General features: G+C 37.0%; 1 protein-coding gene across 14 annotated transcripts in view; it reads right to left on the reverse strand.

Moving 5' to 3' along the window:
• The window catches only part of DOCK3 (dedicator of cytokinesis 3), a 602,545-nt gene that overhangs the window by 135,554 nt on the left and 450,733 nt on the right, over positions 1-16,258 (reverse strand). For all 14 annotated transcript variants that reach the window (XM_086698089.1, XM_086698088.1, XM_086698093.1 and 11 more), the window contains 3 exons: positions 15,674-15,755; positions 10,665-10,725; positions 9,231-9,378 (listed from right to left, as the gene is read on the reverse strand). In XM_086698089.1, the coding sequence (XP_086554215.1) occupies positions 9,231-9,378; positions 10,665-10,725; positions 15,674-15,755 (291 nt within the window). The remainder of the gene's footprint in view (positions 1-9,230; positions 9,379-10,664; positions 10,726-15,673; positions 15,756-16,258) is intronic.

The raw sequence follows: 16,258 nt of genomic DNA on the forward strand, positions 1-16,258 counted from the left end.
CACCTTATCTGGAAGTAGGAGAATAAGAGGTTAAGAGCATGGTCTCTTACCAGGCTTCTCAAGCACATGCCTCATGGCTCTATGCCCTGTTTTCTTATCTATAAAAGAGGAGTAACAATGGCCCATGATGAGTGTTCAAAGATGCTGACTATTATTTTCTGTCACATCAACCTTATTCAGATTCTCTAAGTCAGATTTATTTACCTGATTTAAATATTTATTTCCATCCTTATTTATTTTTGTCTTCCTGTATGTCAAGATGCATATTAAATTCTCTTGCTTTTATTGTACTTTTATCTTCTCTTTGTATTTGTAATAAACTGACTATAATAATTTTGAGTCAATATTTATTATATGCATTAAGGTCAAAACAATTAGATCTTCACTATAAATTCCACCACATATCAGTATAAGTAAATCTCTATTCCTGTGGAGGGAGGAAAGGGCTTTCTGGAATTCTGGCAAACTGGGGGTGGAGATGTTGGTAAGGACACCTGGGTGCTGGCTCTCCTTTCTCCACCAGTTAAGAAGGCCGAATTTGGTCAACTTCCTTTAAACTGAGATACATAGACTGTTGGGCAAATTTCTCCAGAATGGGACTATGAACCCTGAATCTAATGACTAGCAGAGTAGTAACCTTCTACTTTGCAGAGACCATGTAATCTGGGGCTGGTTCTGCTGAGGATTCTGGGGCTGAGAGAGTAAGTGGTGCTGTCACGTGCTGTGTCTGTGACTGCCCTGAGAGGCCACTTTGTTTCCAGTGAGATCATGTATTCTTAGAGGATGAAATATGAAACTGAATTTACTTTTATAGTGTGTGTGCATGTTCTTTTTCTACCAATCCTGACACTCCTGACATAGCACACCCATTTCATACCTTTCACCTTACAATTTATCATCAATATTGTGACATTTGTTTGTATTTCTTATACTTAGCTGCTTTATTTTTACACTTCTTGTGTCTCTTTTTTGTGAATTTCATGAATATCATATATATAGATTCTGTGTTTTTACTTTCCTTTGGAAATTTTTATCTAAGAGGATTTTCTTTCAGCTCAATTATTTTTATTATTATAATTGATATGAATGGGACTTCTTTTGTCCTTTCCTCTAGGCTTTCTGATTTTTTAAATGCTCTTTTATAGCAGTTTTTGTACTGTATGATCTATGTTTTTACATGTATCTTTGTGATGGATGATATATCTTGCATTTATTTCTATTAGGGTTTACTTCTGGTTAGACATGTTCAAATTTTCACACAAATATTAATGCAGTTTTTAACCTAATTTGTGCCTTTATTATTACTAGTTAATAAGAAATATGATAACCCAAGCCACAGCAATAAAAACTACATATTGGCCATAAAGAATTGACACTTAAAAATAACATGTCAAGTAAAATACAGGATACTTTCTTGATAAAAACCCTAAAGAAAGTAGGGATAGAAGGATCATACCTCGAGATCATAAAAGCCATATATGAACAACCCAACTCTAATATCATCCTCAATGGGGAAAAACTGAGAGCTTTCCCAAGGTCAGGAACAAGACAGAGATGTCCACTCTCACCACTGTTATTCAACATAGTATTGGAAGTCTTAGCCTCTATAATAAGACATCACAAAGAAATAAAAGGCATCCAAATTGGCCAGGAGCAGGTTAAACTTTCACTCTTCGCAGTTGACATGATACTCTATATGGAAAACCCAAAAGATTCCACCAAAAAACTGCTAGAACTGATTCATGAATTCAGCAAAGTTGCAGGATATAAAATCAATGCACAGAAATCGGTTGCATTCCTATACACCAACAATGAAGCGACAGAAAGAGAAATCAAGGAATCGATCCCATTTACAGTCGCACAAAAAACCATAAAATACCTAGGAATAAATCTAACCAAAGAGGTGAAAAATCTATACACTGAAAACTATAGAAAGCTGATGAAAGAAATTGAAGAAGACACAAAGAAATGGAAAAAGATTCCATGTTCCTGGATAGGAAGAACAAATATTGTTAAAATGTCGATACTACCCAAAGCAATCCACATATTCAACATGATCCCTAACAAAATAACACCAGCATTCTTCACAGAGCTAGAACAAACAATCCTAAAATTTGTATGGAACCAGAAAAGACCCCAAATAGCCAAAGCAATCTTGAAAAAGAAAACCAAAGCAGGAGGCATCACAATCCCAAACTTCAAGCTATACTACAAAGTTGTAATCATCAAGACAGTATGGAACTGGCACAAGAACAGACACTCAGATCAATGGAACAGAATAGAGAACCCAGAAATGGATCCACAAACGTGTGGCCAACTCATCTTTGACAAAGCAGGAAAGACTATCCAATGGAATAAAGACAGTCTCTTCAGCAAGTGGTGCTGGGAACACTGGACAGTGACATGCAGAAGAATGAACCTGGCCCACTTTCTTACACCATACACAAAAATAAACTCAAAATGGATGAAAGACCTCAATGTAAGACGAGAAGCCATCAAAATCCTCGAGGAGAAAGCAGGCAAAAACCTCTTTGATCTTGCCTGCAGCAATTTCTTACTCAACATGTCTCTGAAGGCAAGGGAAACAAGCAAAAATGAACTACTGGGACCTCATCAAAATAAAAAGCTTCTGCACAGCGAAGGAAACAATCAGCAAAACTAAAAGGCAACCGACAGAATGGGAAAAGACATTTGCAAAGGACATATCAGATAAAGGGTTAGTATCCAAAATCTACAAAGAACTTATCAAACTCAACACCCAAAAACAAACAATCCAGTGAAGAAATGTGCACAAGACGTGAATAAACACTTCTTCAGAGAAGACACCCAGATGGCCAACCAACACATGAAAAAATGCTCAACATCACTCATCATCAGGGAAATAAAAATCAAAACCACAATGAGATACTACCTGACACCTGTCAGAATGGCTAACATTAACAACTCAGGCAACAACAGATGTTGGCGAGGACGTGGAGAAAGAGGATCTCTTTTGCAATGTTGGTGGGAATGCAAGCTGGTGCAGCCACTCTGGAAAACAGTATGGAGGTTCCTCAAAAAACTAAAAATAGAACTACCCGACGACCCAGCAATTGCACTACCAGGCATTTATCCACGGGATACATGAGTGCTGTTTCGAAGGGACACATGCACCCCCATGTTTATAGCAGCACTGTCAACAATAGCCAAAGTATGGAAAGAGCCCAAATGTCCATCGATGGATGAATGGATAAAGATGTGGTATATATATATAATGGAGTATTACTCAGCAATCAAAAAGAATGAAATCTTGCCATTTGCAACTACGTGGATGGAACTGGAGGGTATTATGCTAAGTGAAATTAGTCAGAGAGAGACAATCATATGACTTCACTCATATGAGGACTTTAAGAGACAAAACAGATGAACATAAGAGAAGGGAAACAAAAATAATATAAAAACAGGGAGGGGACAAAACAAAAGAGACTCATAAATATGGAGAACAAACTGAAGGTTACTGGAGGGGTTTTGGCAGGGGGGATGGGCTAAATGGGTAAGGGGTATTAAGGAATCTACTCCTGAAATCATTGTTTCACTATATGCTAGCTAATTTGGATGTAAATTTTAAAAAATAAAAAATAACATGTCAAGTAAAGCTTATGATATGCCTTCTATGCCTAGAATTTTTTGTTATTGTTGCTTTTTTTGAATTATTATATGTTAAATGAAAGATTAATTTTTAAATCAAAATATGATCACTTCAGGGTTGCTGGGTGGCTCAGTTGATTAAGTATCCAACTTTGGCTCAGGTCATGATCTCACGGTTCATGAGTTCAAGTCCCACATCAGGCTCTGTGCTGACAGCTCAAAGCCTGGAGCCTGCTTCGGATTCTGTGTCTCCCTCTCTCTGTCGCTCCCCTGCTCATGCTCTGTCTCATAAATAAAGAAACATTAAAAACATTATTTAAAAAATATGATCAGTACCATTTCTTGTTCTTTGAAGAAATGCCATTAATTCACTGAGTCACTTACTCAACTGTGGTGTTGACCATCTCTTCCTCTGTAAGATAGTGAAGCCCCACTCAGTGCACAGGGTTGGTATGAAGTTTCAGTGTGATTATATTATCTAGAAAGGCTCTGAAAGAGTACAGAGCATGAAGCAAATGTATGCTGGCATTTCTACTGAAAATAGGTTGAATTTTATGTGACTCCGTAGAGTAATGAAGATATCATGCATGGAATTATATAGGATTTATAGTTTAGATGTAAAAGTGAAACTTGCAATAACCAAGAGTCATTAGCAAAAATAATAAAGGAAATTCCTTTTTAGAGGACAGGCTGCATGCCCATTTCTTGTTTATACCTTATTTCCTCTCATCTATATACTAGTTTTTCCTGTTGGATTCACTAGTTCACATGGATTTTTTTGTCTCTTATATTACCTTATTCTTTTTTTTTTTTTCAATTTTGTAGATGAGGAAACTGAAGTTCAGGGAATTAGGATGATTTCTGTAAATCTAACAGCTTCTATCTACCAATCCCCTCATCTATCCAACCTTCTAATAGATGAAAGTATTATCTTAAAAAAAATCAAGATGGGATCATACATACCACTAGCTACTTTTATTATTTTATTTTATTTTTTTAAATATTTATTTATTTATGAGAGACAGAGAGACAGAGCATGAGCAGGGAAGGGGCAGAGGCAGAGGGAGACACAGAATCTGAAGCAGGCTCCAGGCTTTGAGCTGTCAGCACAGAGCCCAATTTGGGGCTCAAACTCATGAACCCGTGAGATCATGACCTGAGCTGAAGTTGGATGCTCAACTGACTGAATCACCTATGCGCCCCCATCTGGCTACTTTTAAATCAGCTACCAAAGTTGTTACATGAAGGAAGTTCTCTGTTGGTCTACTCGTAAAGCCATCATTCTTTCTTTTTTTTTTTTTTTTTAATTTTTTTTTTTCAACATTTATTTATTTTTGGGACAGAGAGAGACAGAGCATGAACGGGGGAGGGGCAGAGAGAGAGGGAGACACAGAATCGGAAACAGGCTCCAGGCTCTGAGCCATCAGCCCAGAGCCTGACGCGGGGCTCGAACTCACGGACCGCGAGATCGTGACCTGGCTGAAGTCGGACGCTTAACCGACTGCGCCACCCAGGCGCCCCAAGCCATCATTCTTTCAAAGTCACGCTCGCTGGAGAACAGAAAAGGAAGGGAGAATGCATGTGTGTTTTTCAAGCCTGTGGCAGAAAATACTTGGGACCTCAATGCGCCAACACTTAGGTATATGTTAGAGTCATGAGCTTTCTCACCTCTACATGAACAGGAGTGAGTAATCCTGAGCTGACTTTCTTTACTCTCACTTATATTTAATGAGTTCTGTTTTGCAGCAGCACTAACACACAAACAAATCCACTGGACTCTGAGGCTAGAGATAGTAGGCACTGCAAGTCAAAACAGAGCAGTTCCATGGGCACAGACCTTCTGGATTTAGGTCTTCTTTGTATGGCCTGAGCAGACATTTGGTATAGATGCTCACTCATATACTGACAACAGACACAGCAGGTAACAGTCCTGGGTAGATGATGATCTGTGGAATATTGGGAAGGAGATGATTCACAGAAAATTGGGAAGAACTGAGTTAGGAGAGGGAGAAATAAGAACTACTGCCTTAAGTGACTTGCAAGTGAGAAGCAGTATTTTCATTTAATGTTGTTATACATAAAGACTTGAGCTTTTTTTTTTTGGTCTGTACCAAAATAAGGATGGCCCAATGGCCCTTTACCCATCTACGAATGGGTGTCTATTTAAGATTGGCTCCTAAACAAGTACTCTTAACTTGTTGCAGTTTTGTGGATAAAGTGGCTATGAAACAAAGACACCAAAGGCAGTGTTCAGAGGAAATGTCTGTGTCTATCTCAAATACGAGGGTCCCTTCCAGTCATCACAAAAGAGAAGAGGTTGCCACCTTACATTTCCATCCTCACAAATCCTTTCATGTTATGGGGCATTCTCTGAATCCCTTTATTTTGAATGTCAGAGCACTGTTTAGGGTAAGTGACATTAGCTTGAAATTATCTCAATCAGTGCAAGTTTTAGATGCTCATAAAGCTTATCTGACACAATCGGTTAAAACATTTTTTTTTTATTTAAAAAAAAATTTTTTTTAACGTTTATTTATTTTTGAGACAGAGAGAGACACAGAATGAACGGGGGAGGGGCAGAGAGAGAGGGAAACACAGAATCGGAAGCAGGCTCCAGGCTCTGAGCCATCAGCCCAGAGCCCGACGCGGGGCTCGAACTCGTGGACCGCGAGATCGTGACCCGAGCCGAAGTCGGACGCCCAACAGACTGAGCCACCCAGGCGCCCCTAAAACATTTTTTTAAAATAGCAAAACTACACAGATTTAGTAATAATTCTTGGGTATGACTTCCAAATTGAAGACCTGGACGTTATTGTAAAACTCACCTTAAAAGCAGCATAGTAAATAGCAGTATCATTAAGGTCACATACAAGGGCTTACAGGACAAATGAAGACACAGAAACATAAAGTGTCCAAATGTCCAGCAAAAATGTAATTGAGTCTCAAGATGAACTTTCGGTGAAAGCATCATCAAGGATTCAAAGAATGATAAATCAAAACCAACCTGATTGAAGTGAAAGAATGTGCCTTGGAAAACCATGTCAGATGACATAGAAAGTGGCTCTAATGTTGATAAAAACCTGATGGCATGGTTGCATATGAAGAATTTGAATAAAATTTTCTTATATCATGTGAGAGTGGGGAAAAAGCAATACTTCTCAATTTTATATAACATGTGATTGAGTATGTAATGGGTACTACACATTTAATATAAAATATGATTTAAAATATAACACAATAGATTTAATATTCTAGTTTTTTTTAATTTCATTAAGGTTGACCTAAAAATGTTTATTTGAACTGTCTCATTGTGAATTTGAATTGGTCACTGCACATTCAGAAGCATCATGTATTTGGTCACATGCATCATTTACGGCACTCTGACTTCACCTCAGTGTTGGCTTTAGCTTCTTATTAGCACTCTTCTCCTTTTGTGTCCTAGGCTCCAGGTGCAACATGCCCTGTGCCTGCCTGCGACCCCAGTCCCTCTGGCCAAGAGGAAACATATGACATCTATATCGGACTGAACTGCATATAGTTGTTATTCATTTGTGACTTTTAAGGCTTCTGGCACACTAGGAAGCAACCTAGTTTTCATGTCTTGTCTTCTTGTTGAGATTTTCTTAAAAGGATGTGAGGCCTTTACCACACACACATGACATTAAACAACATCTATAAAGCCAGAACAATGGTTATAGCAAGAAACATATGGGAGCTTCAATCTTCGCTGGTTGAGGCTGACTCTGAATAATGAAAGAAATGATGAGAATGTCAACAACTAATGAGATACTTTGCCAATTCATTGATTGAAATTATGCAAGGTTTTTTTTAATCCTTGCAAAATCCTTTCCTAACAAAGGCTAAAACACTATCAATAGCAATTAGTAAGCCCTTAAAGTTTCCAATTTAATCTAACAGAGCTGTCTCATGAAACTCATTGGAAAACATTGCTTCTTCTGAGAGCTAGATTCACTGTGTTGATGTGGATTTAAAGCACTAATCCTGGAGGAATTCCATACTGTGCACAAAATCAATTTCACAAACATGCATTTGGGAAGTCTGACAGTCTTAATATTTTCAAATGGAAAAATTATCCTACATTTTGACTCTATTATCCTTCAAAAAACTTTTTTGGTAACCATCTTCTGTTGTTTTAGAAGCAATTAGGCCAATTAAGCCTGACAGCATGATTTCAAGAGAGATGCTGTGCAAGTCCCTATCCACAATGAGAATTCGCACTGAAGCAAGGAACAGCTGATACATGCAAAGAGATGCAATTCAGGAGTGCTATCTATAAACTCCTTGCCCTTGGGGAGGATAGAGTGGAGTAAAAGATAATGATGATGATTTTGGATTCCTGTTTAGTCCTTTTCAAAGGGAGGAAGGTGTTTCAAGAAGCAGTTCCCACCAGCTATCGATGAAGAGACTTGGTATATGGAGCAAGTCTGTGACTGATGCATGAAAGGAAGAGAAAACCCACCAAAATTTCCTTTTTAGGTTACTATTCCAAAGAAAGATCCTCATCCCATAAAGTACAGAACTCTGAACAGAATAGTACTTATGGCAAAATATGTAATAAGGGGGTGTGTATTTTTATTTTGAAATCAGTAAAAGTGTGGTTGATTTTATAAAGGCCCAAATTAAGTGTAATTGTGAAGTAAGTTCATTTTATGCCTGAATCATAACAGATAATACAGAAAAATATCCATACAATATTATGGTGAAGATATATTAACATGGTGATTGACAGTATTAGATTTTATTTGGGAAAACAGTATTGGGTTAAAACCATAGAGGACAGATAATTGTTTTTTGTTTTTTTTTTAATTCTCATAGTTAGAAATATACTTGCTTTGAAAACTCAGTAAACTCTCCACTGATCATGTTTTCAGCACTACTATTCATTCCTAAGTCTCTACCTGAAAAGACTGATGATATGCCTCAATTCCATGTTTCTTTTCTTCATTTGTTTTTTTCTATTGCTTAACAAGAATCAGGAGGAGGATGCACTGCTTCTATAAGGCAGATTCATTGGCTGTTGAACACTAAAAATAATGCCAGGGCTAACTGGGTGTGACTTATGGATCTGTGGTCCCAGATGTGAAGAGTGAAGCCACAGCTCCTCAGAAAAACTTGTTTTTCTTTAAAGACAGGCAATTTGACTCGTGATCATTCTTTGAAGCAATCTGCATTGGTACCTACCTCAGTTACAATAGCTAGGGGGCAAGTATTAGACAAAGATGACTCTTACATCCAAAACACATAAGAAATTGCATTATTAGCTTTTCTATAAATATGTAATAATGTTGGTTAATCCTAAATAGAAGAGGCAGTTTAGAAGATTATACTGCCAGACTTCTAGCTTAGGATAGAATTTTCCAAATTTAGCTGCTTTAGGATCACGTGGGAAACTTTCTAAGAATATAGCTTCCTGAGCCCCACCCCAAACTTTAGATCAAAATCTCTGCATTTTCAAAAAACTCCCTATCCTACATACTCTGGTGGTTTTGTGTCCCACAAAGCTTGAACGTTGCTGCTCTCAAGGGTAGTGCTGGAATGCCTTATGTTGCAAATCATTAATATTTTTTATGTCTATTACTTACGTGTAAACCTTAAGAACAAAGTCCTTTTCTTCCTTTAATTCTGTGAGCGACTGTAGAACATCCAGGATGCTTAGGACTGCACAGCCATATGGTCGCCGGTAGTGCAGGTGAGCAGGGCCTTTCTTTGAGTCATTCAGGAGCATCCGGCCTGGAGCACAGCAGGAAACACCAGTCACACTGAGAACTCCATGCTCCTTTCCAGTATCACCTGATTGTCATCCAAGGATGCCAGAAATATAGGTGCTAGCTTAGAGATACACTAAATCGGAAGACTAATTTAGGATTGAAGGGAGCCATCCGAGGATGCAGACTCTGTATGTGGAGGAATGCCAAACAGGCCTTTGGCCAGGGCTCTTCCCTTGCACCACATTCAATAGATCATACTTATTATCTACCTTAATACCAACAATCCATTTATTAATAATATTAGAATGAAACAGTGGTTTTACAAATTTCTTAGAAAAACCAGTGTGTTAACAGACTTAAACTTCTTAGGCATATTAAGGATACAAAGTTTAATGTTTTAGCTGCCAGGTAAAAACTATGTATGCAAAGATAGTAACAACGTGTTATTCTTCCAACCAAACAACCATATGTTATTCTTCCAGCTGCTCCTGAACCACTGCTGGAGCCAAAGTAGTCTCAGAAAGTGAATGGGAGCTTGCCTCTCCTGCCTACCAAGGCTGTGCCTATAGTGGCAAGAGGACTTGCAAAAACCAAACTGGAACCTCAGCAAATGCTTATGAAGTACAGCAAAACAGAACCCAAAAGTATAGCAAAATAGGTGTTTTGTTGGCAAAGGATTAAAAAATATTCTTTGACAAAAATGTACAAGATATGCCAGAACCCAAACCTATCAAGGAAGACTTGGTTAGTCATACCCTCCAAATTATGTCATACACCTGAAATAAAGCTGAGCAAATCAACCACGGAACAGTAGCAAAAATCACTGTTTTCATCTTGGGTGTGGTAAAAGTGATATACTATACATCTACTGCAGCAAGGACAGTAATTTACTGGAAAATAGCACAGATACATACTTTTGGATACAAAATCCAACAAAGGCCATTCACCACCAGTTAAGTTGGCAAGCCTGCAACCCGCTGTAAGATCTCTGAAATGGAAAGCTGGTACAAAGGCAGGGCATTGTGATAGAAAGAATATGAAAAATCAGACCCCTTGAAATAAAGAGCTTGGGTCCAAAACCAAGTAGGGAGCAGAAGATTTTAAGTGAAAAAAATACTTTCATTTATGTCAAATTCATAGCTACCAGAGCAGCTGAGCCTAAGGTAGAGTTCCAATACAAGCTAGATGCTCATCCTGAGACCTGACATTGTAGGTAAGAGCTAGGGAGATGATAGAGTTCAAACATAGTAGATACTTATCCCAAGGTGGACTGGTCTTAGTCATGTGAACGGATAAGGTCAACAGTACCTATTCGTATCACATGCGCAACTATATATAAATCTCTCTTCATATCTTTGCTGCTCAGATCCTAAAGAAAGAAAAGAAAGCAAGTAAATTAAGGTAATAAATACACAGAAAATAATAAAAATTCATTTTGAACCTCATAATCATTTGCCTTTGTTGCTTTTAGCAGATGTTATAGATGGGGAGGGGGACTAAAGCACATAGAGGTTTAGTGTTTATAAGATTCCTGCAGTGAAAGTTTGAATATCTTATATGCCTCTGGGAGTTTATCTTATTGATAATATTTTTCCAGCTTTTATTGAGAACACCCAACAAATATCTACAAGAGTTTTCACATTATAAATCATCTTGATATTGCCTTATCCATGTTTATTCTAATATCACATGAAAATATAACAAAAGGAGCGTTCAATGCAGGAAAAAAATGGGAAAACACCAATCAGCTTATTAATGACTAAAATTCTAAGTTTATTCTTTACTAATTTTATGTTTGTTCTTTTGTCCACAATGATTATTATACAGTAGATATGTTCCCTTGCGAAGAGACTAATTTAGCCTTAATGAAACCTCAATAATTGGATGTCCATTTCTAACTTCAGATATGCATCATCCATACTGAAGTATAATGCTGAAAATAATCTTATCTGGAAAATTCTAAGGGCTTCCTATAAGTAAACAAATCTGATCAAGTCAGGAACTTATAAAATTAGAGTTATGAAAATGATTTTATACATTAAGTTATTTATGCTAAGAACACATTTTGAAATAAAAATTATCATTATAAAAATCATGATTATGTATTTATACTTCAATTGTACTTAAAGTAATAACACACTCTTTAATATATACTCTGTTTCAGACTTTTCACCAGGTCAACAACCACTGCTCACTCTGAGATACTGTTGTGAATTCATAATGATTGATGGAATAACCTGTCCTTAATGGGACAGGTTTCCAAGATTTCCCTTTTGCTTCTAAAGAAAAGGTCCCTCCGTTTCCTTTCCTTCCTATCTTTCATCTTCTGATTGGTCCCCTTTGCTTTTTTCTTTTTAGTAAATCCAGGAAAGGGACAATCAAGTGACAGTTATAATTTCGAATGAGCTTTGAGATCCAGAGTCTCCATGTTTGCTTTATTTTTATACCTTGTTGCAGGGTTAGGACCAGGGTGAGGCAAGCAAGGCATCTAAGGTGCAAAGTTTAATAAGGAGGTCTCACTCTCAGGGTCCTGGGCTTTGCTTGCCTCCCCGCAGTCCCAGCTCTACCCTATGGAGTGGGCCAAAACATACCAAAGGAAAGGAGACATTAAAAAGTAATGTGCAAGGGTGAAACTGAAACTTTTAGATTCTTGATGGTTATGATGTTTCACCAAATTCTTGACGGAATAATGAAACGTGCTTGTAATGAAATAGATTACAAAATAATTTAACATGAGTTGGTATCTCTGGAAACACTAAGAAATATTTTTACATGAAAGATGTCTTTTGATATTGAAAAAGTATGGTTCAGGTTCCATTTCACCAATTTCTTTAATTTAGAAATGTAATTTAAAACGACATCCTCAAAATATCACTGTATTTTGACACATTAAAAATGGCTACTAAATAACAAATAAAAATTATAAAACAGATTACCACTTATATGTGTTTTTTTGGGGGGACTGAAATATATCTATTTACTGAAAGACATAGAAATGTTTGACACATTTCAAAATGAAATGGTTCCTTCTACATAGCTTGGACTGTGTTAATCCAAACTATCAAATAGCCAGTTTAATTACTAATCCCTACATCTCAGAATTCAAGTCAGTTACCAAAGATGATCAAACAATAATCAGATCAGCTGTACACATGAGCACAGGACCTCTCTCTTGGCTCTTAGTATGTGGAAGAAAGAAAACTTAAATACAGTTTATGGTATTGTCCAAGTAGTTCCAAGTAGGGGCCCTTTCTGACCATGTTGTACATGGTACCCAGAACTCTGTGTGGTATTTATTTGAAGTGAATAAATACGTAATGGTAATATTCAGTACAAAAAAACCATTTTAAGTAAAATTATTGTCAGTCCCACATAATTTCAATGTCAAATTTCAATGTGAAAGCTATCACATTAAACATAAGTGTATGGTTAAACACAGTTAACACAGAGTTAGTAAACATACAGTCGTTAAGACTAAGTACCAAGTATGACTATCCAGGTTAAAATACTTACAAGTCCTGTAAAACCAAGATGGGAGGAGAGATTCCCACCATTCATCTGGTGAGCAGAATAAGAATTTAGATTTACTCATTGGAGCATATATACTCCAATCCTACTCGGGGTTCAGCATCTTAGACTCAGTTAATGATGTTCCATTTGAAACATGGAAAAGTCAACTCACTTTCCTGTGCCTGAACTGCCCTTCTTCTGTAGAGATAATGGGATTTACAAATATAAAACAAAGCCAATTTATTCATACTTATGCTACAGAAGAAGCAGAAGAGTATAAATAAATGTAGAAAATCTAATGCCAATGAAAGCAGGGAAAACAGCACAAGTTCATTTTCTGACTTGGTCACTCAAATATAATAAAAAATGAACATATTCATTTACTTATGTAACAAATCATTATGGAGGCCCTAGTATTTGCCAGGCACTTTGTGTGAATCACTGGGTATTGAATAATGAGTAAATTCACAGACATGTTCTCACACACTCATACACTCATAGCCACTGTTTATCATGAAAGTTAGCAAAATCCTCACAGTATTAGACATTCACATAAATATGAAACACCTCCTTCTTGATAAAATTCTTCCCGGACAGGAAGCTCTGAAATCTAACAAGGTCAGAAAAAAAAACACAGGTTTTACAGAGAACAGGGTTGAACCATGAGTAATGTGCTGGTCTGTAATGTGGCTCTGAAGTCTGCTTATGTAATCCTGCAAAACTGCAGTTTGTATGGTTCTCTCTTCTTCATGTTGAGGTAAGCTAACAGGCTGGCATCGACCACAGCTTTGGCTGCATTTTTGTGCATTTACTCTCAAACTTTGTAGCACATATGCCAATCTTTAAAACTCCTTTAGCTCACTGGAGGAACTCAAGTCTTAAGTGAGAAAATAGGTTCCACCAAAATTATTACTTCATATAACTTAAAGTTAAACATGAAAATTCTGGCTAAGACGATCTTGTTCAAAAATTTCATGTGCTTTGTAAAAATTTCTCAAATCACTTCTTGGGATCTTAAAAAAATCCAGGGCTATAGTGCAAAGGGAAGTAAGTGGTATTTTTAGCAGCCTTGTGTCTTCCCATTGTGGCAGAATAAGAGCACATCATGAATGTTATGTGCATCTTTGATTTATAAAGTCAGAGTACAGCTTAGGCCTCTGGGCCAATATAGATAATTAAAACGCTGCGAAATGAAATTTTTGATTTACTGTAATTACATTGAAACATCATCATAATTAAGTTCATTTTTCAAGAGACAAGGACTGCACTCATGATATTCAAGGATAGCACATGCACAAAGCTCTGATGCCAAAGAACAAGGAATCAATGATTTCTTTTGCTGCTTTAACCAAATAATATCAGAGAGCCAGGATCCAGAAAGACCTCCTATAGTCACGGAGGCATTGTAGACAGATGAGTGTCTCATTTCTTACTAATTGTTTCAGAAAAATGGCCCCAGAGGATTATCTCAGTGTTTAGACACTCTCACTTCAGAAGCTCTCCCCCAATATTCTAACCTAAATCCAAGGAACTGCAACTTGTACTTTTTCCCTTGTTCTTTCCTACTGAAGAAACAGTGTTGATTTTCCCAGACTAAACCACTGCACCTCCCTTAACTGCCTTCATAGGTCTGCTTTACCTGCTTTCTTCCCGTATTATCTCCTAAGCTTTAGGAGATTCAAAGATGGATTAAAAAAATCACTTTATCTTTACTAGTCTTATAAATCTTTCTGTATATCTGGAGCATTTTCACTAGAAGCTATCCCCGTGAAAGTGGCTTCTGATTCTGCAGTAACATTGAGATTTTGAAAGATAAAGTTGTGGTAAATGAACAAAAAAGTCAGGTAAACAAATCCAATTTTATCTTTCAGAGGAAGTCACATATCGGATCCTTAGATAAGTCCCACTTGTGTTTAAGAGGCACAATGTAAGCTCTGAGCTACCTGACTGTCACCTATCAACCATGCACCACACGTAAGGGCAATGGCACTGTGAGACTATCACACCTCCTTTCATTAATGGGTCTTAATGTATCTCAGTATCACTGAAGCAGATTAAAGAATCCGTGAGAGTCAAAACTGGTTTAAAATTGTAACATAGTCTTGTTTTTTCCTTTAGCAAATAAATTAACTGAAATAAACAAAGCTGAACACTTAGTTTTTTAACTAAATAAAAAACATTTAGTAAATCAGAATCAACCTGAAGAATTCATAAGGCAACGTGGTATTGTGAGACTGAGCACTTTCCATAAGCAGATTAATAAGACTTCTCTGAGCTGATGCCTATGGTCTTAGAGACCATCAATGATAGCATGGTTATTTGGAAAAAATGAAAGTATAGATAATAGCAGGAAAAGACCCTCCATTTGGTATGTGAGAGAGATGAACTACTTAGTTTGTCTCTCTTTCTATGCACTCTGCACTCACTAAAAAACTGCAAAGCTATAAATCTGGTGGATGCCTTTAGAGAAACTATACTTCTACATCAGAGAAATTCCCAGTGGCCTTAAATAAGAAAAGTAAGAAAGACTTCTCTCAGGTTTTGTCTATTCTATTAAATAGCTTATAAAATCTACACTAGTAAAATGTATTTGATTATATTTCTTTAACAAAAAGTTCAATTAAAAATTGTGGTTGATTTCAGTTTTCTTTAAATATTTCATTAAAACCTGATAGAAACATAAATCAAGTCCTATTCTCCCCAGTGTGTGGAGAAGAATAAATGCTTGTTTCCAGGGTGACAATATCCACACAGGAGGCCCCTGGCTAGAGTCAACAGCAGTGAAGGGAAAGAGAATTTGCACATACTGTAAAAAGGGCACACATTCGTTCTATCTTCTCTGGGTTCCTTGGCCCACCATTCTTGTTCAGTCTCACCAGAAACCGCTCACTGAAATGTAGGAGAGAGAGACAGAGAAATGTAAGGGACCACATGCTCCAAAACAAATAAAAAGGGCATTTATAGAGAAACCCTAAACACTTTCAGAACAGCTCATAGTGACAGGCAAGGCCAAAAGTACATGTCTAATGGCAGGACACTATTTTTCTTGCCAAGCAGCATGCACTGGACACTATAAACTACCTAACAGCTGTTGTTTATTTGCTGGTTGTGGCTCTTCTCTCGCTAAAGGTGTGTGCTCCCTGAGGGGCAAAATGAAGATAGTATCTAGTATTTTTTTCCAAATACACCCAAAGCTCCAGTCATAACTCTAAGCCCATAACAAACATACACATTCTCTGATTGAACCATGGATCATAAAAATGTTCATCATACTAGAGCCAAAAGAACCTACATTACCCAGTTTACGTCTTCCTATAAAACTCTTAAGAATAATTTTAGTACTAAAAAAAAATGTTATAGGGACTTACAAAAATTTGGGCAAAAAGTCAAAG

This window comes from Puma concolor, chromosome A2 (genome assembly GCF_028749965.1).
Source record: "Puma concolor isolate L17-30 chromosome A2, mPumCon1.1.hap2, whole genome shotgun sequence".
Taxonomy (NCBI): Eukaryota; Metazoa; Chordata; class Mammalia; order Carnivora; family Felidae; genus Puma; species Puma concolor.